We start from the raw sequence: 21845 nt of genomic DNA on the forward strand, positions 1-21845 counted from the left end.
TTTGGACACGAATCCGGACCAAATCGTGTCGGATTCGCCGGATTCGGGATTCGCAGGGGGTTTATGACGAATCCGGTGACTTAGTTGGAGATCATCCCAAGCAGTGGGATCAAGTCTTAGCAACAGTTAAGTTTTCCTACAATGATACTCCAAAAAGAAGCGCAGGGCAGAGTCCTTTTCAGATTTTGTATGGTATGCACCCGAGAGGAGTGCATGAACTCAGAAATTTGGGAAGAACAGAGAAGAGAAGTGCAGCAGGTGAAAATTTCTCTACAGCAATACGAGAAATCCATCAGCAAATAAAGAAAAAACTTCATGACAACAGCCTCAAGTATAAAAGCAGGGCAGATCTTAAAAGGAATGAGCAGAACATTGAAGTGGGAGATTTGGTATTGGCACATCTATGAAATGAAAGATTTCCAAAAGGAGAATATAACAAATTGAAGTATAAAAAGATAGGGCCTTGCAGAATTCTGAGGAAATTTTATGCAAATGCCTATGCGCTCAATCTGCCACCTGGAATTGAAATCTAACCCATTTCAATGTGGCAGACTTATATAATTATTGGCCTGAAACAGAGCAGCCAACAAATGATGACATACAACCAGTCCAATAGAAGAAACAGTTGCCAACGGTAGAACCTCTGCAACCTGAGAATTCTGGACAAAAGGTTAATGAAAATGACCAGAGGCAAGGAGTACATTGAATATTTGGTGAAATGGAAAAATATTATGAATAAAATATACACAAATAATATAAATAATAATAATAATGAATATAAATTAATTAGCTAATAATTAGTGGTGAATAGGCTGGTCTATAAGGACATGACCTTTTGTAAAGGAGTACCTGACTAGGTATATAAGCAAGCCCTCACCTTCAATTGTAATCATCTCACTTGTATTCAAATATTCTTACATAATATTAATATATTATTTGTTCCATGATGGACATCCTTATATACCAGATATTCTGACTATTTTGTTGTCTATACGAACTTTGTTTGTTACATTGGTATCAGAGCATTAACAAACTTTCTTCGTAACATTGGTATCAAAGTTCTTCGATCCTCTGGCCCCTCCACCACTGCACAAAGCCAATTTGATCCAGGTCTTTGGCCATCGAAATTTTTCAACCTTTTTGTCATTAAAGCGTTTCGCTACAAAGAGTTTGGAGTTTCTCCATTTTGACAGTTTCGTCATTCAAGCCCTTGGCAATTAAAAATAATAAAAAAATAAAAATAAAATAAAATAAATATATATATAAGGAAAAATAAATATAAAGAAAAAAGAAAAGAAGGCAAATTCAAAGCCAAGTTGTCTGAAATGCTGGCCCTAACCCCCGGAAATGCAGATCCTCGTTTCAGATCCGGAAACCCGTACGATCCGCCATGGAAACGAATAGGATTTGTATTTGTCCCATTTCAGAAATTTTGTAAACGCGATTTTTTTTTAGAGTCGATCCATGTTTTTTGGTCTTTTGGAAATGTATTGGAAATTTCGAATCCGTATCACAGAAATCATGATACGGATCTAGAAATCATGGTACGGATCACGATTTTCTGGAAACATTTTTCGGTTTGGGATCTTTCTAGCGAGAAACGGTTTGTAATCCAAAGGTGTCGGGAACGGGCTCATCACCAAAGGAAAAGTTGAAAAGATGTGCGATAAAAAAACCTAAAGCTTCCGCTTAAGTTATAACTTGTAACCCGTGGGCCATGACTTTAACGTGTTCACCATTCGACTCAGTCATCGTCGTGTAATGTTAGCCTGGAGCAGTGGAGCAGTTGAGCCTAGAGCAGTAACTTTGTTGGACAGTCGAGAGGCTAGAGCCTGTAAAACGTGAGAGGAGAAGTTTCAACTTTCAATATTTGTTGGTTTTGGACAATCGAGAGTAGAGCGAGAGTGTCAATTTGGAAGTCTGGACAGCCAAAACACTGCACAGTCTGGAGTATGGACAGCTGACAAGGTTAGTGTACATTGTATTTAATATTTACAAACGTTTTAAGTTTTAACTTTACTTGCCCTTTGGCTATCGGAAATCCACACTGCTCATAAAGAATGCTTGCCTTAAGCCTTAATGATTCAACACACATTAACAATTAACAGTTAATAGTTAACTTGCTTGACCCCAAATCAAACTCAATAGTTGCCAAACCCAAACCGTGACTTAGATTCTAATGTCCACACTTTAGCTCCAAACAACTATCACATACAAGGTAAACAGATAAAACCCTCATTTTGCAGTCTGCGCTAATGTAGAATCTACATTGCATGTGTGAGGAGAGGCATATTAAACAGACAAAATCCTCACTGCACTAACATAAAAGTTGCATTGCATGTATGACGAGGGACAATGCCAATGGTTCAATTAGCAAGATATTGACTAACTGTACCAGTGTATACCATCCTCATCGATTATGCAACCAAGCTTGGGCATTTCCCTTCTGTGCATATCATCCCCTCAGCAATCCATACTAGCAAGGTTAGGTTATCAGTATGCCAAGGAACAGTCAAGGACTCGACTTCTCTCTGGGAGACTTGGACAATTAGGCAACCACGGAAAATTTTGTCATGGTATCTAAATCTTTGCTCAACCAGTGAATTTTGCCCCAACTCACACTATCTTGTCTGGGTCACAAACATCCCACACATCTCTCCAACACAGAGAATTCACACTACAATTTTGGACTCTGGAGATGTTATGGACAAGTTGAAGACTTACAGGAATATTAAAATAGCAGCCAACTGGGGTAAAAATACAGCTAGAGAGGAAAGATAAAATTCAAAATATTACCTTATAGAACCTTTGGTTTTCATGTTGATACATGTTTTCCTCCTAAGGATCACAAACTGTATTTGGGCATGTTATCAATCATGGTAATGTATCTCTACATATCATATTAATTGCACTCTAGTGAATTGTGATGACATCTTAAAGAGAATGAGAGAGTTCAAGCATTTATCTTGAGCTTAGGAATTTTAAATGATTTTACTATCATCTGTCAAACTAGTCACTTAGAGAACATTTGTTGTTTCTCAATTTAATTTAAAACAATTGTTGTTTCTCAATTTAATTTAAAACAATTGTATACTCAAAGAGGAACACTCTTTCCTCATTTAGACCACATGTTGAGCGTGTACAACTCTATCTGGATTCTAAAACAGTTACTAACACTGGCCAATTAAAAGGTAAACAATAATTAAGATAGATTACTAAAGAGGAGAGAATATTGTATTTGTATGCTACTAAAATCCACATGGTTCATACTCTTTGTTGCAAGCCTAAATGTGAAAAGATGAATCTTCTCCCATTTTTGTATTTCTATCATTTTTAGTATTTATTTTTATTTTTGAAGTAACACAATGTTACTTGGGAGCGGGAGCGGGAGCGGGGAGCGGGAGCGGAAGCGGGAGCGGGAGCGACCATTTTCAGAAGCTCCCGGTTTGGGAGCGAATCGGGGAGCGATTTTTTAAAATATATATATTTTTTATATTTTTTAATTTTTGATACATATATGTCAACAAAAACATGTAGAATGATGAAATAGACATAAAAAAACATAAATTGATCATTGAACCATATCACATCAATCATCTAGAAATTATAATCGTCATCAACCATGTCCACAAGTTAGTAAAATACATATTACCACTGCAACATATTGAGTCTTATAAATCATGATTCATCAAATTCAATATTAAAGTTTCAACTTCAAGCTTTCAGAATTGAAAATTCAATAACATTTATCATCATTGATCACCAAAGTAACAAGTTGTACTTGTAAGCCAAGTTTAACCATTACAAGAAGTAATATCGAAGATATTTCCAAGTCCTAACTCCTAACTGTTAACATGATATGAAATGTTAAAAATTTATAAAATGAAACATGAATAATGAGATGAAATGAAACAACTTTAGTCTTTCACAAAGCATCATATTCATAATTCACAATCATTACCAATGAGTTATAATTGCCAAGGCCCAACTTCAAACTTCAAATTTTCATTGTCACAGTGATATAATGTTTACAAAAAATATCATAATGTCATAATGATATGAAAGAGTCAAGAGTCAAGGACTCAAAACTCAACAGTTATGAAAACTAAAGTCTAATAGAAACTAAAAAAGACAAGTAAACTGTAAATCTACAAGTGGCCCTTGCCACGAGAGTCTCCAGGAGTATAAGTAGGTCGTGGTGGTCTTCTAGGAGTCTCCCGCACAGACCGACGACCAGAACTAGAGCCTCCACGCGAGGGTGTCGATGGAGGTGGCGACAGCAATGGAACAAGACTCGGGCCCCGAGAACTGCTACTGGATGGTGGAGGTGGAGGTGGCATGGCTGCTGCAGCTACTTCATTTTCATCCCGTACAAGCTCCTCTTCTAGTTCTTCCATATGTACAATGCCATCCTCCAAATTGTCGTCCTCAGAGTGATTGTCCCAAATTTTATATGTGGGATCTTCATTAGCCCGATCACAGTAATGGCTCAACAACCTCAAGTTGTAGTGCACATAAACCAAGCTTTCTGTTCGGTTTTCGTTGAGCCTGTTTCTTTTCACATTATGTATATCACTGTAGGTGCTCCAACACCTCTCTGCAGAAGAAGAATTTACAACCTGTGAAAGAACTTTTTTTGCCAATTTTGGCAAAAGTCCGTGGCCGCCATATGTTTCCCACCATGTGAGAGAATCAAATTTATCTTTGTCGTCCATTGCATGGAAGTTACCATACAAACCACTGCCACTGAAGTATCTGCCTATTTCAAGGCGCACAGCTGCACATTCCTCCCTGTCAGGCACCAACTTTTCTAATCCTTCCAGATATCCTCTAGTTACCTCTTGATCTAAATGGGGTTTGGTCCTAACACCACCCCCTGCTGCAGGTTTGCCCAACCAAGATTCTGAGTAGTATTTTGGCGTAAGGATATACGCCAAGCAATGTAGTGGAAGGTTAAGCCTATTCCACCGTTCACACACACAATCATGAATCAGTTTGTACAAGTTGGGATCTTTATTATGAACAATGTCTTTTATTTCCCCCAACATGGTATCCATTTGCTCATACACCTCGCCAATCACTGGTTTGTCTGTATCTGCAAACCGAATCATGTTATAAATTGGCTTGGTGAAATCCAATACCTGTCTCACAGTTGTCCAAAACTGCCCATCAAGAGCGGCCTCCTCCACCGTTTCAAAACCTGCCATGTCAGCTACATTTGTAGCCCTTTCCTTTAACACCTGCCAATGTGGACTTGATACCATGCTAGCTAATGCCTCTCTTACCTTCAAAAGGCGCCTGAAGGTGAGGTAATAGCTACCAAATCTAGTCCTCGCAATCTTCAGCAACTCCAATCTCGAGTGACTGCGGAAAAGGCCATGGGTATTGCTATGATTTGTAATAAATTTTATCATTTTTTTTCCTTTCTTGTACAAATCACCAATCCATTGGTATTGTTCATTTTTGTTTTTGACAATATCATGCAACAGAAGGTTCAATGTGTGAACCAAACATCCAGACCAAAATATGTTCGGGTATTTATCCTCAATAATTGCTCCCGCTGCCTTACAATTAGGAGCATTATCAGTGATGACTTGGATGACATTGTATGGGCCAATACGCTCAATTGTTTCAAGCAATGCTTCTGCAATGTTGATAGCGGTCTTGAACTTGTCTGAGTAATCATGTGCAGCAAGAAAGATGGGACCACTTCGGGACACAGCAAGAACACTTATCAATGGCTTGCCTTTTACATTTGTCCATCCATCAGATACAATGGACACCCCATTGTCAGTCCAAGAACTTGTCATTTTATTCAAAGAATGTGATATTTTTGCTTTTTCATGATCAAGGCCAACAGTTCTTGCCTTGTCATACCCAAGGCTCTTGTATCCTTTAGGGGCATCATTTATGGCAGAAACCATTTCGTGCCAATAAGGTGAGCGTAGAACATTAAATGGTATCCCACATGCATAGAGGAACCTGTAAACTTTTGAATCCACATCATTCCTACACCCCTCATCAAGGAAATCTGATATGGTTCTACGCCTTAAAGATGATGACCCTGTGCCTCCATGTCCATATCCACTGCCTTGGGAGGATGCTGAAGGAGTTCTTTGTGATGGTGAGATTGGTTCAAAGAAACCCCTTGATCTTTTTGTTCTGTATTGGGCGTCCTCCTCTTCCTTTATGTATTTGGCTCTATCTGCTGTTGACACCGCTGCACAAGTTTTGATTCCTATTTGTTTCTCTCCATCCCATGGCCTTTTCCCGCAGAGGTGTCTTCTAGCACGGGTGTATGAGCCTGTGTAATCAGTGTTGCAATGGGGGCAATGAAATTTAGTGGTTCCACCCCCTCTCCCTGTTTCAGCCCTGTGAACATATTTCCACAATGGAGTTTGGTCTTGTTTAGTTTTTTGAGAGTCATGTTCACCCTCCTCCACCTCCTCCTCACTGGGGTTTTCACCCATTTGACTTCCTCCGGCTTCTTCATCCACCTCTTCAGTTTCAGGCCCCCTCCGTTTCCTACTCTCCACCACCATAATAACCATAAAAGGGACCAGGAAGAGGAAAATGCCAATAAATATCCCCAGGTCCATGGTGTTTGATGTTTGTAGGGTTTGAGTCTTGAATCTGCAAATTAATTTAGTTTATTGGGATTAATTCATTTAATTTATTAATTTAATTTAAATACATGATCTTTAAACTCAAACAGGTAAATTAAACTAACCAAATTAACTACCTAACCAGCTAAACTAACTAAATGATTAAGTTACTTACCTCTGCAGGCTTGCTCCTCGCTCCTTGGCACTTGCTCCTCGCTCCTCAGCTCTGGCTCCTTGCTCCTCAGCTCTTGCTCTTGCTCCAGCTCTCAATCTCTTGCTCAATGAAGTTGAAATGAAATTTTTTTGGCCCATTGGGCTTATAAAATAAAAAAAAATTTCTAAAATTTTTAGAAATTTCGGGTCCGGCGGATTTTTTTTCCGCCGAACCGCTCCCGGCCCGTCTAAAATCGCTCCCGGAGCGTTTTTTAATGCCCGGGAGCGATCAGGGAGCGATCGCTCCCCGATCGCTCCCGGGCATTAAAAAACGCTCCAGGAGCACGGGAGCGATCGCTCCCTGAATCGCTCCCTCACAGACCAGGGAGCGCAAATTTTTTTACGGGAGCGCGCTCCCGAGCCGCTCTCGCCCGGAGCGCGCTTCGGGAGCGGGTTCGAAGGGGGGGGGCGCTCCCCCGCAACACTGAAGTAACAGAAAACTGGCAGTTGCACACAAATCCACATAATATTTTGCAAAGATTTTCTTTGTTGAAACTTGACAGTCGAGACTTGAGACTCGAGAGGCTTTTCATTGTTGAAATTGCATTGTGACCCATTAATTTTATTTTGCAGATTAATTTATATCGTCATTATGACAACTTCAAGTTCAGCGATTCGTGAGGCAGAGGAAGTGGAACATGAAATTGAATGTCTCTAAAGTTGATCCAAAGTCACCACTTTGGAAATATGTAACTAATGTTGGGAAGATCCAAGGAGGGGGGTCATTGGCATGGGTTTGCAGTGAGTGTAAAAAGGAGTATAAGGGAACATACACCTAGGTTAAAGCATATTTGGATTAAAAGGCAACGGGATTCGAATATGCAATGGCCCACCTAAAGAGAATGAGCCAGATGGAAATGGTTTCAGCAAGGCAAAACTTGCAAAATATTAGAAAGAACAAGACGAGGAAGATGATAAAGCAAATGAGGCAAATCCTACCTCTCAATTAAAACACCCACCAAGGTTGGGAGCATCTCCATCAAAGTCTCCAATTCATTCTCATGGAATTGGTGGTTCAAAACGGTCTGATTTGGATCCACTTGAAAGGAGTTTTAATAGTGATGCTTGAGAGACGACAATTGCAACTATAAGTCAATGCATTTATGCAAATGCCCTTCCCTTTAACCTTGTGCGATCTCCTTACTGGGCAAAGATGATAAAAGAAATGAATGAAGCCCCAAAAGGGTTCAAGAGCACTGGATATGAGAAGGTACGCAACACAATGTTGAGAGCTGAAAAGTTAGATTTGGAGGCTTAATTAAGCCCCAAACGTAATTCATGGTGCATTTCAGGGGTGTCCATCATTTCTAATGGATGGAAAGATCAAAGGAATAGGCCTTTGATTAATGTCATTGCTCAGGGCCCAAAGGGGGCAATGTTTTTGAAGGCAGTGGATTGTGGGGGGTAGATGAAAGATTCTCAATTCATTGTTGACATCTTGATTGAAGCAATTGAATTGGTGGGGCCAGAAAATGTTGTCTAGGTAATAAGTGACAATGCAACGGTGTGTAGAGCAGCAGGCCTAATTATTGAAGGCAAATATCAGCACATCTTTTGAACCCCTTGTGTTGTACATTCATTGAACCTCATGTTGAACAAGATGGCGAAGCAAATTGAGTGGATTCGAGTTATTTTTGAAGAGGCAAAAGAAATTCAAGCCTTTATTACAAACCACCACATGTCCCAACTCATCTACAGGGAATTTGCAAAGTTGGAGCTCCTTAAGGTATCTAAAATTTAAAGTTTATTTCATAAATTATAATTTCTCTGACTCTAAATTCAAATATGTAAATTGGATTCTCAAATGTCATGATTCGTGAATCATAATAGTTATTCAATCAAATTATGATTTTTAATTTGTTGAAAATTGAAACATTGGGAATTTGGCACCTGCAGGTTGTCGAGACTCTATTTGCTTCTCACATCATAGTCTTAACAAGGCTTATACAGGTGAAAGGCGCATTACAATCAATGGTACGTAGTTCTCTTTGGAATCAATGGAGGCAATCCCAATCTGATAGAGCACAAGAAGTGAAAAAGTTGGTTGTTGATGATAAATGGTGGAATAAAGTGGAGTACCTCTTAGCATTTACCAAGCCAGTTGCAGATTTGATTCGTATGTTTGACACAGATATGTCTAATTTGGGAGAGGGAGGTGTATAAGGGCATTGATTCCATGATAGAGAAGATAAGGGTAGTTATAAATGCCAAGGAGAATGACCCAGATGAATTCTTTTACAGAGAAGTAAAAGATATATTAACCAAAAGTTGGAACAAGATGACCACCCCATTGCACTTTTTGGCCTATGCATTGAATCCAAAATATTATGTTGTAGAGTTGCTAAGTGATCCAGAAAGAACCGCACCAAGCAAAGACCCAGAAGTCTCACCAGGATTTAAAAGGGCTTTTAGAAATCTTTTTGTAGATCCTGAAATTGGGCTTCAGATTCGTGTAGAGTTTGCTCATTTTGTGGGATCAAAGGGTTGGGGTTCCAATATTGATTGTATGTGGGACAAGACGGCAATGAGTCCAATTGAATGGTGGAACTACTATGGTGGGGAACTTCCACATATCAAAAAATTGGCCATTGGGATCTTGTCAGAGGTTGTTAGTTTCTCTTCAGTAGAAAGGAACTAGAGTACATATGGATTCATCCATTCGGTGAAGCGAAACAAATTGGGCTCCAAGAAGGTTGAGGAACTAATGTATGTTCATTCAAACCTTCACCTTCTGTCACACAAGAGAGACGAATACAAATTTGGGGCCGCCAAATTATGGGACATGAACCAGAGTTGCCTGAATTGAATATGACATTGAATCCCATGTCTCATATGACTTTGTGTGATGCAGAGTCACCAATAGGTGGATCTTCAAGTTGACATGGCAGCGATGTTCCCACTTCTGAAGAGGATGTGGAACTTCTTAGTGACAAGAATGAAGACATATTTGATGATATGTAAATGTAATTTATGATGGTGTTTTAACTTTTGAACTTTTGAACAACCATATGAATTATAAATAATGATAGTAGACTGACAGTCATAGTTCAATTTGTACTTTGTACTATGTAGTAAGCATTATTAATTTCGGTGATTATGTTGTAACTTGTCATGTTGATGATTGAAATTTGAAACAAAAACTTGATGATATGTTGAATCATGAATGTTATAATAATCATTAATGATGATGACAATGTTTATGTTGAATTGATGATGATGATAGATGATAATTGATTATGTATTTTTAAATATAATCTAGATTCTAAAAAATGAATGGTAATATGAAATTCTTATTTTGTTTTATATGTGTGTGTGCGCGCACGCCGTTTCCTGCCATATCGTATCCAGATTTTTTGAAAATTTGTCGTATCCGTTTCAAACCCCATATCCATTCCATTCTCATATCCGCTTCAGTGCAACTTAGGCCAACAAAGCCTTGGATCTATACCGAGGACAACAGCATATTAATCTGCCCACAAGGTTCCATTCTTGTTCTGATCTGCCCCACCTGAATGGCATGTCAAAAAATAAATGATGTTGGGTGCAGATCCAGGGCCATTGTGGCAGTAGAGAATCCTCATGGCTGGCAACTAAAATGAAATAACACCGCAATATACATTGCAGCCTCTGACCTCAGCCCAAGTGATAAGAAAAAAATTTGTGATGATCTGTCGTTTTCAAACTGAATATATTTTCTAACGCATTCAAAAAACAAAAAATACTAATAATAATACACAAAAGAAAAAATGTTGTGATTGAATGTGTAAATTTCAAACTGCAGTATGAATGTACTCAATCTTCATTTTCTTCCTAAAAGGGGATTTTAGTATTGTAGCACTGCATATGCTACCATCCATGTCAAAATCCACATAACAGTTCACATGATGGAACTACTTGAAGTTCGCGAAAATTATTTTAATATGATGTTTTTATTGTAACTTTGTAAACAACCAAAAGCTGTCAGTTTAGCCATCTAAAGAATACTGAATAGAAATACACATGAAAACGAAAATGCTGTTTACCTCCAGAAGCATTGCTATTCGATGATTCACAGCTGTTACTCAAGGATACCTGAATTACATTACAGTGTGATGTGACATCTGATAGTTATGAACAATAAAAATATGAAACCATAGTATGACATACTCATAGCAGTAAATATCATCACCCAATGTATGGGAAAACTGAACTGGAAAAGCATCTTCATTTCTACTAGTAACAATTTGTCATTTTGAGTATGCTACGGAAGCAAAGCAAATTATGATATCTTTTATTGTAATGCTCACATCATTATGTTTAACTTCCTGAAATGATTCTTGTAGCTATTAAGTTGAAGAATCTCCTTCAATAAGATTTTCCCAATCAGCATTATAAATTAGACCAACATAAGCATTGATACTATTCCAAGTGCAATCTCAGCAGAAAATATAAGCAATCTAAAAATATTTCTACCAAACTCCATATTTTGAATCTGCCAGATGGATCTATGAAATGCAAATTAAAAATGTATATAAATATGCAACATATATTAAGGAGTCCTGCCCAGGATCTGTCTTCTATAGATTTCTTGTTAATTGTACGTCTGCAATAAGTTCTCTTGCAACATGCTGTCATTCCTTGGACTTGAATCCCTCAGTTAAACCCAGACTATTCCTACTGTTATCCAAAACCTAACCAAAAGTTATGTCCTCTTTGCATATACCAAGTCCTAGCCAATGCCTGTTGAAGCATTTATGACAGTTAGGCTAAACGTGACAGCCCATCAGAGTAGAGAATGGAAGATTCAAACATTTTCTGCACAGTAGAAATAGTCAATTCCGTGAAGCGTGCAAAACTCAGGAGAACACAAAAGCAAAATAACTCTCATTGAAAAGAAAATATTTTCCAGAGGGTAGCAACAGCCTAGAAGTATAAAAAGAATAGTTGGACATTTTTCCTATCAATACCCTGATTCCATCGAGTAGAAGAGAGTTTTAATTATATGTCTATGATATCAAAAGATCTATAGGAAAGATAATTTTATTATTGTCCAACAAATGACCACAAAATTAGTTCAATGGGACTAAAGATACATCCAGTATGACTACACTGTAGGAGAGCAAAAGCAACTCCTAGGTAATGCTGAAAGCAAGATAACTAATCCAGAGAAAAAGTGCAGCATAGATAAGTATCTAGCTAAGCTAATGACTAGGTCTAAGCAATGCCAAAAGATATATATAGCAGTATCATGGGTGCAGTGATACAAAGTGAGAGTCCGATACTAGAAAACGCGGCACCTCAGTGCTGATTGTCTAAGAAAGGGAGAGAGATAGAGCGGGGGGGGGGGGGGAGATGATGTCAAGACCTAAAGAGGTTGATGACCAAGGGTAAGAAGGCCAACAAGGGCATTGGCCCACTACTAGAGTCCATGAACACCATGGTGGGATCCAAAAGTTTCATCTCAGGGGCACATACAAGCAAGGAAGCTTCCTTAGCCAAACCGCTTATTTTCCAACCTCACAAGCAGCAACATATTCAGCCTCAGCACTACTTAAAGCAACTGAATCTTGTTTACGACTCATCCAAGAAATCATCGTGGATCCCAGACTAAAACAACCACCAATAGTGCTTCTTCCATCCATCTCACTGCCACCCCAATCAAAATCGGTGAAACCTGTCAATCGGATTTCCTTTCCATCATACTTTAGGTAGTGATGAATAGTCCCACACAAATACCTCAAGATATGCTTGGCAACTATCCAATGATCATGACGTGGCTCCAACTGAAATTGACTTAGAACATTTATGGCATAACATATATCAGGTCTAGTATTCACCAAATACATCAATGAGCCAACCAACTAACAATAACATGTGGGATCAACGAGGCTAGAGTCTAAACTTCTCAATTTCTTTAAGTTGGTGATCATTGGAGTTGTCATAGGCTTGGAATCCATCATACCAAACTTTTGTAGAATCTTGATGATATATTTTCCTTGACCAAGATATATTTCTCCAGGTTTCTGCCAAACTTCCAAGCCCAAATAGTAATGCATAAGTCCTAGATCTTTCATTTCAAATTCTGCTGCCAACATCTTCTTACATTCTTGAATTCTATGCTCCACACCTGTAAAAAGTAAATCATCCATATATAATAAAATAATGATTGGTTCATTCCTTACTATGATGTAGAAATTTGAGCCTACAGAGCTTTTGACAAATCCAATCCTTAAAAGATAGGCATCCATTCTAGCATACCAAGCTCTAGGTGCTTGTTTCAAGCCATATAGAGCTTTCTTCAATCTGCAAACATGAGATTCCCTACTATGTATCTCAAAACCTTCTGGTTGTTCAATGTACACTTCTTCATCTATGGTTCCATTCAAGAAAGTTGTTTTGACATCCATCCCATAGTAGCTACTAAAGAAATCAACGATCTAATGTTAGGGTACCTGGTTGTGGGAGAAGATGTTTCTTCATAGTCCACACCTTCCTTTTGAGAAAAAACCCTTGCAACAAATCTTTCTTTGTATTTATCTATGCTCCCATCAACAACATGTTTGATTTTGTAGATCCATTTAGAGGTGACAACAAATTTGTCACTAGGTCTAGGAACAATTTCCCAAACCCCATTCTTCATGATTGATTGATATTCTTCTTGCATGGCTTTCTTCCATTCATCATGATTAGCGACTTGATCAAATGTGGTTGGTTCTGCTTCAATTAGTTTCGTCATATATGTTGCATATCCAGAGTACCTCTTTGGTTTCTTGCTTTGTCTAAAAGTATCTTTTGCTGCTCCATGTCCTTCGACATCTTCAAGTGTGGCTTTTAACCAATTTGGCCTCTTCTTTACTTCGAGAATGATTGTAGGTTGAATGGGTTCACTTGGTCCTTCTTCTTCTTGATTTGTAGGTGCTTTGTCAAGTTGTTCTTCTTCAAAGAGTGGTATATCTTCTTCATCAGATTCAATGGGAATTTCCTTGGACTTCTTGTATGCAAAGCTTTCATCAAATATGACATCTCTGCTAACTTCAATTCTACGATCTTCTTTTACGTAGATTCTATAAGCCTTTGATGAAAGGCTATAACCGACAAAGATACCCTTTATACTAGTAGAATCTAACTTCTTTCTCTTATCCTTAGGAATATGAATGTAGGCAGGGCATCCAAAGATACAGAGATGATCTACATATGGCTTCTTCCCTGAGAATGCTTCTTCCAGTGTCATATTCTCAAGAATTCTATGAGGACTTCTATTTTGTATGTATATTGTCGTCATAGTTGCTTCTCCCCATAAGAATTTTGGAAGGTCTTGATCATATATCATGGTTCTTATGCATTCTTCAATGGTCCTATTCTTTCTTTCAGCTACTCCATTTTGTTGAGGATTATAGGGAACTATGAACTCCCTCTTAATACCTGCTTCCTTGCAAAAGGCTATGAGTTCCTTAGATGTATACTCACCACCATTGTCGAATCTAAGGGTCTTTATCTTCCTTTCTGTTAAGATCTCCACTTCTAATTTGAATTCTTTGAACTTTTTAAAGACCTCATCCTTAGATTTGAGAAGATAAATCCATGTTTTTATAGAGTGATTATCAATGAAGGTTACATAATACAGATAGCCTCCAAGAGATTTATTTGCCATTGGTCCACACACATCAGAATGAATGAGGTCTAATATTTCTTTAGACCTTGTGACATTGCTTCTAAATGGTTTCTTTGTATTCTTTCCCAAAGCACGTCCCTAACATACTTCTTCATGGTCCTCGTTTAAGTTGGGTATGCCTTTCACCATTTGACTTACGAAGGGCAATATTTTATACTGAAGGTGCTCATATCTTCTATGGCAAAGCTCAGAGGGACTAATATCCATGTGAACAAGAGCTTGAGGAGGAGGTGTTAGAAGTCTATACAACCTCCCCTCACAAATCCCAATAACCCTAGCTTTTTCAATACTAGAGTCCCTTCCCCAAACAAGAACTTTTCCATCTACAAAGGAAATTCTATCTCCTTTATCTTCTAGACAAGAAATAGAAAGTAAATTCTTTTTCAAACCTGGGACATAGAGAATGTTGTTGAGATGAAGTTTTCCACCATCTTCTAGTTCCAATGAAGTAGATCCAAGACCTTTGATTGCATAGCTATTGTTATCTCCAAGCTCCACTGAATGAGATGATGATCCTTTTGATAAGGTTTGAAGTTGTCCACTTTCTCTTGTCATGTGTCTTGAGGCTCCACTATCAATGATCCAAGCATTGTCATCATCAAATGTACCTGTAAGTGCAGCCAAGAATCCTCCATTTTTGACTCTCCTAGATAGATTGTAGATGATCTTGACACCAAAGCTTCTTGCAACTTTCAAGAGATCATTAAGGGTCTTGAGTCCCATCTTCAAATAGCTTGCCATTGATGAGAGAGATCTTCCTTCCAAGAGTGTTTTCCTTCCTTCAAATGATAGCCAACAAAGTGATCTTCAAATAGTCTTTTTGTCACCATAGCTCTGAAACCATGATGAGAAATCAATGCTTGTAGTTATTAGGGTATTGATTCCTCTTTTCTTGATAATTACTTGTGATATGTGTTGGCTTCTTTATTTCTTTATTATGTTATATTTCATCAAGCAATTACCAAATCAAAATTGTATGAAGATCACAAGAAAAAGAGACACAAGATGTAGGCACTCAGTCAGAGCAAAACCCCTCTCCTAGGGGAAAACCCAGTCAAACTCTTCTTCTATAATAGAACCAAGTCAAAGTGAGACAATCCAAGACCTTTTGACCAAGACAAAGACCTCCTCCAATCACCAAGTCAGCCCTCCTTCCAAGTAGACAAACTCTGCCAAAGTCAACAAGAGTCAACTCCTTCAAAACTGCTTCAATCTTAAATTTCGGCCCCCTGCAACTCAGAATTTCGAACCCCTACTACTATAGAAATTTTGGCCCCTGCAACTTGCCTAGGAACCCTAGAAATCTCACACGTGTGAGAGAGAAGATGCCCCAAAACTTCGATTTTTGTTTTTCCTTTGATTAGACCTTCTTGTCCTTGACTTCACACTTATTTTTCTCTTCCTTCACTGCAAATCAAACTTGTTGATGAATGAATTCCAAATAGGTCGAATTCTCCTTCTATTTATATTGCTTCCTGTTGAAATTATAGTAGAGCATGACTAGAATAGTTTTTCCCAACTTGATAACTACTTCTATTGATATAAAAAGGTTACTTCTTTATATTTTCATCAACAAGTAGCTATACATGAAAAACTTTAACCAAATCTTCAATAAGAGCATTACATAGAGATCACAGTAGACAATGAACAGTAGATAAGAAACATGAGACACCAAGATTAGGCTCACAGCAAGGACAAACCTCACTTCGAGGAAAAACGAAAATTCTTTCCTTATGAGATAGAGAGATTAAGTCCATCAATAGTACATCAAAATGTTCCAACAAATTCAAATGATCAACAATAATGTACCTATCAAAGTCTTGATCAAAATGAAAGAGACGTCACTTTTGTCCAGCAAGATGAGTTTGCATAAGATGGTCGAATTGTAGTCCTGAAGTCATTGTCAAGGAGGGCTGAAGACACCACTGTATTTGTCAACAAATTGTTGATTTGGGGTAGCATCGGATGTGCTTTAGCCATGAAAATTCGTGGAGGCTAAAGCACGTGAGATCTCCAAGACCCGGAAATGGTTTGGGCAGATTCTATCTGGTTTGGGAGATATTAAAATAATTAATATTTTTAATGAAGTTCCTAAGTCTAAACTTAGGAAAAATAAAATATTAATGGGTATTAATATAAAATTGGGTTAGAAGGTTCTAAATGACATGGATCAAGCCAAATCTAATCTTAGCCGTTGATTAGAGATGTAATCTCGGTCGTTGAAGGACCAACAGGAAAAGTATAAGAAGAGGCTTGAGGATCAGTTGGAGAACACACCAGAGTGATCAGTCATTCGATTTACTAGAGTGGGGTTGGTAAGTAAAGTCGAATCAGTGATCAGCAGCAACGGGCAGTGAGTACTGGACAACGAGACAGAGATAGTGCCGAGAGACCAACACAGAGGCAAAGAGGCAGACGCAAAAGCCAGAGCAGGCCACGCAGAGCCCAACAAAGACAGCGCAGAGACCAGAGGGCCTGTGTCATCCATGCAGAGGGCAGCAGGAGTGACGCAGAGGGTCCCAGAGGCTGCGCAGTGCCTTAGGGGGGCTGACGTAGAGGCCAGGAGGGCTGACGCAGTGCTTCAGTTGTGCTGGAGAGGGTTCGTGGGGCAGATTTTCTGAATATATACTTTCGAATAGAGAGGTATTACTACCGGTTATTTTTCTCTGTCGGGTGAGCCAGTTTGGCCCCTAGTTGTACTCAAGGATACACTGCATAATAATATAACCCTCAAAATTGTTGCACCGGTTTTTCCAAGTTGGGTTTTTCTGGGGACGAGTTGTCCAAAAATAACGGTGTCACTTGTGTGTTTTCTATTTCTTTCAGTTGTTGATCTGTAGATGGTTGAGACTTATTGTGTTTATTTCGATCTTTATATGTTTAAATAACTTGTTTGTAATTAACAAGTAGGAGAAATAAACCAGAAGAATACAGATAAAATTTCTAACGGGTAGACTTAGAAATTTCAACATGGTATCAGAGCGCAGTTGCAGATCACAGGAGAGCTGAAGGCACCAGCTGAAGGAGAGCATTTGCAACAGAGACAGTTGTCCTGAGTGACAGAAGTTGTTCCCTGCAGAAAGCGACAGAAGAAGAGTTGACTTAGAGTAACTGTGTCATAAGTCCGAACCAGAGAGAGGCCACCACAAAGGCTGAGGAGGGCAGAAAAGGCTCACGCAGAGACCAAAAGGGTTGACGCAGTTGGCTGGGGGAGCTTTTCAGTCAGTGCTGGGATTGCGCAAAGCCTAGAGGCCTAGTCCTTCAGTTGTTGGGGCATAGGAAGTTGTGGACAGTTTGCGAGGAGTGAAGCTGGTGGGGTGATGTGGGCAGAACAATACCTAACAGGGCAAAACCAAGGTAGAGGGAGTCGCTACTAAAGCAGATTTCTACCCAAGGAATCTGAATCAGTGTTGCAGGTGCATAGAAGATCAGAGAGGTGCGACTGGATGATTGGCAGGAGGATTTCCACAAGGGAAATCGAGACTCAAAGGGAGTCTAGCAGACAACTTCTAGGCGGGAAGTACAGAGACTCAGCAGGAGTTGAAGAGAAAACTTCTAGAGGGAAGTAGAGAGACTCGGAGGAGTCGACAAGAAGAGCAGAGAGATGGCCATGAATGGACTGAGGGATCAAGACAGGCTGGACAAGGCGTCCAACTTTGTGGTCTGGAAGGCCAGGATCCTATCCATTCTAGACAGACATCGCATCAAGGCCTTCGCCTTGAGAATAGTGGCTATCCCAGTTGACCCGGTTGATAATGAGAAGTACGAGTTGGCAATGGCCAAGGTGAAATGAATCATCCTTGATGGGGTCAAGGATCATGTGGTCCAACATATTGTCGAGAAGGATACGGCAAAGGAAATGTGGGACACCTTGAAGACATTGTACCAACTTTCAACTTGAGAACATCGTGATAAGTCATTATGAATACCTCCCTAGTTAAGAGGGAGTGTTGAATTTTGTAACTATGGCTGGTATTCATAATGTAAATTTATATATATAAGCATGTTCTTCATGCTCATTTCAAAAGATGAAAATTTCAATTTTAAATTTAAATGTTTTGGCTCCATTGAATCCTAGTCGGCCTCCTCCTAATCAAGTATACCCCTTCAAGTAATCAAGCCAGCTCAACCGTTGGAGGCACCCATTTGGCAAGGATGATGGATATATATATTAGCATTTGTTCTCCACCTATTGGCATCCAATTCTCACCTCTTCTCTGGAAGACTAATTCAGCTCTGTCTAAGGCAAGGAAAGGTTGATCTGAGGCCAGCGAAGTTATCTCTCTATGATGAAGAACTGAAATACAAGTAGTGGAACAAGTTTCTTGCGCTAGTTGTTTGACTTGACTAGGAGGAAGGACCAGGTCAGTTCTAGTGTTTGACTTTGATGTTTCCCTCATTGACTTGATTCTATAAGGAAAGGATTGTTGGGTTTTTCTCCATGTGGTTGTCTCTTCATGTTTTACTGTTGTGGTTCTATGTGTAATTGTTTTATGATGCATAATAAATATAAGAAAGGATCAGCCTAAAAGGATTATCATAAGAAACAATTATTGGATTAGACAGACATGCTTCATTCCTAGAATTGCTCCCAAACTTGCATCCTCTAAGAGGTCAATGAGATATGTCGCAATTCTTTTTTATCAGGAGAAAATTTCTAGAAGGCACATGAGTAGATGCAAGAATTAAAGACCAAGTACATGGAAAGCTTCTTGTAGCGAAAAAGATGGTTAAACACTTCTCGATCCTCCAACAACTACAAAAGGCGGTTGACAATGCTTCCATCAACGACCTCTGAGTGCAAATCTCCACCTCATTGAGTGAAAGAATTATTACAGCAACCTACATAAAAAGCATGGATATAAATGCTATGAAGCACTATGTGATTGGACCAACAAAAGACCATTCTTTTCTAGAGAAGGTATCTGCCCAAAATAAAAGGAGGAGCAACAAAGTGATTCTGAAATTCACCAATGTCAAACCTATAGTTGATCATAAATTCCTCCCTCTAAGAGATAATTTTATGAAAACTTATTCTCTGCTTAGTAAGCATGTAACCGGACCATACGACATTTGACAATCAAGTAAATACATATAGAGTAAGACAAAACTATCTCTGTTTCAGGAACTATAAGAGAAGATGAAGAGTTGAAGGTACTTAAATAGTTAGGTTGCACTGGTTTTCAAGATGGGGGAACAATGGGGATGAGTTGACACATTCCCAGTACAGCTAGAGTGCACCATCAAATCTTTCAAGGGACAGCAGTTATATATAATAGTAATAAAATCTCAAATATTTAATATTCACTGTAAACATTTGTAGTTGCTTCAAACTTGTATGCATAACAAGCTATACCATCTAGTATTAGGCATAGCCCTTACACTTTGCAATTCTGAGCAATTTATAAAAGGGTTGCATGTCATTCCATTATTGGCCTCTAGACATGAGGAAAATGCAATTTAGCTATAGGAAACATAAGTGTAATTGTGTGCAATTCGCAAAAACGTCCATGAACGGTCTATGAGACAGAGAACACTCTATACAGCAGCTTTCCTTCCTCATATTTCTTCGTCATCATGATTATGTTAAAATATAGAAGGAATTCCATATAATAGGTTTTGCATACTTATTGCCATGATGAAAACTACCATAAAACATTTTGATCTTATACAGAGGTTAGCTTCATATTTCAGATTAAGGCGATTGAATAGGAATTTATTCAAACAATAGTACCCAATCCAAATGACTACTATCTGATTGTTTCACAATGCTTGATGTTGGGATGGTGGAAGCAAGGGACTTGAATGATTCCTAGAAACCCTTGTACAATATGTAAAAACTGAGATGACCCAAAAAAACGAGAAGATCAAGAGTGATAACAACAAAGATCAGCACTTTGGAATTTAGTGTTCCCATTTTTATTGACATGGAGACATTGCTTGTTGTAAATTTGCTGCTGAAAATACAATATTTAAATCACCAGAAACCCATCATACAAAATCCATGTTTTGAGTTGCAAGTTGTACAATAGACAGATTTAGATTACAAAAATAATGGATGGAAAAAATTATCATATTGTCCAATCATCCATGTCCATGATTGTCAAAGCTAAAGATATATGCCTAGAATATTCCTGTAATCTGCCCAAAAAACCCCTAAAATCTGCTCAAAACAATCCCGAAATCTATATGGAATGTCCCTGAAATCTGCCTAGAATGTCTTGGGGAGCGATTTTTTATATAATATATATTTTTTTATATTTTGATGCATATATGTCAACAAAAGCATGTAGAATGATGAATTAGATATAAAAAGCATAGATTGAACAATAAAACAACAATCATCTAGAAGTTATAATCTTCATCAACCACGTCCACAAGTTAGTAACATAGTAACATACAACATATTGAGTCTCATGATTCATCAATCTTAAAGTTTTAAGCTTTCAAAATTCAATATATAACATTTATCATCATTGATCACCAAAGTTGTACATGTAAGCTAAGTGTAACCATTACAACAAATAATATCTAACATGAAATGAAATGTTATAAAATGAAATGAAATGAAACAACTTTCAACTTTCACGAAGTACCATATTCATAATCCATTACCAATGAGTTATAACTGCCAACCTCAAACTTCAAACTTAAATTGTCATATATTGTTTACAAAAAATACGATAACAAATATGAAAGAGTCAACAGTTATAAAAACTTCTAGAAACTAGAAAAGACAAGTAAATCTATTATCTATTGCTAATGCTTGAGCCTCTCGCTGCCACGAGAAATTTTTAATTTTTTAGTCTTGTTGGAAAATCAAGATCTTTGTCATTAATATCACCCTCTAAGCATTAATATCCAGAGGTATCTTTGTCATTACCTCTGGATCTGTATAGGGATCTTTGTCATTAATATCACACTCTAAGCATTAACATAAGATAGAAAAAGTATAGCATGTCAGGTCAAGATTTTGTTTGAGTGATGCATACATTTTTAGGAGGGTCATGATAGAGGAGTTCGACAACCAATGTCACTAACATCAAGTTACATAGAGGGATTGGTGCTCTTGATTAAATACGAGTTCCACACCCTAATACATGACAAAACCCAAAGGAAACATTGCAATCCCCCCAATCCTGAAAAAACTGATAAGTCTGCTAGATTTTGAATGAGATCTAAAATTCTACTTTCTCCATATGAAATCCAATGAGGTCAGAACCACTCTCAAACATTCTAAGTCATTTCATGGTAATATTAAAAATTGAAGTAAAAGGATGAAAATGAAGATCAAGGAGAATGTCAATTTTACTTTAAGAGTTTGACATTACCATGAACCGCATATCAATACTAGGGCCATAGGGTTTAAGTAAAAG

At 38.2% G+C, this 21845-nt stretch overlaps 1 protein-coding gene across 1 annotated transcript in view; it reads right to left on the reverse strand.

The window, feature by feature from the left end:
- The window catches only part of LOC149262401 (ubiquitin carboxyl-terminal hydrolase 6-like), a 315784-nt gene that overhangs the window by 41958 nt on the left and 251981 nt on the right, over positions 1-21845 (reverse strand). Inside the window, exon 16 of the mRNA XM_089424395.1 lies at positions 10841-10889. Within this exon, the coding sequence (XP_089280521.1) occupies positions 10841-10889 (49 nt within the window). The remainder of the gene's footprint in view (positions 1-10840; positions 10890-21845) is intronic.

Source organism: Pinus tabuliformis, chromosome 6 (genome assembly GCF_031772625.1).
Source record: "Pinus tabuliformis cultivar Carrire ecotype Pingquan chromosome 6, CPIR1, whole genome shotgun sequence".
NCBI lineage: Eukaryota > Viridiplantae > Streptophyta > Pinopsida > Pinales > Pinaceae > Pinus > Pinus tabuliformis.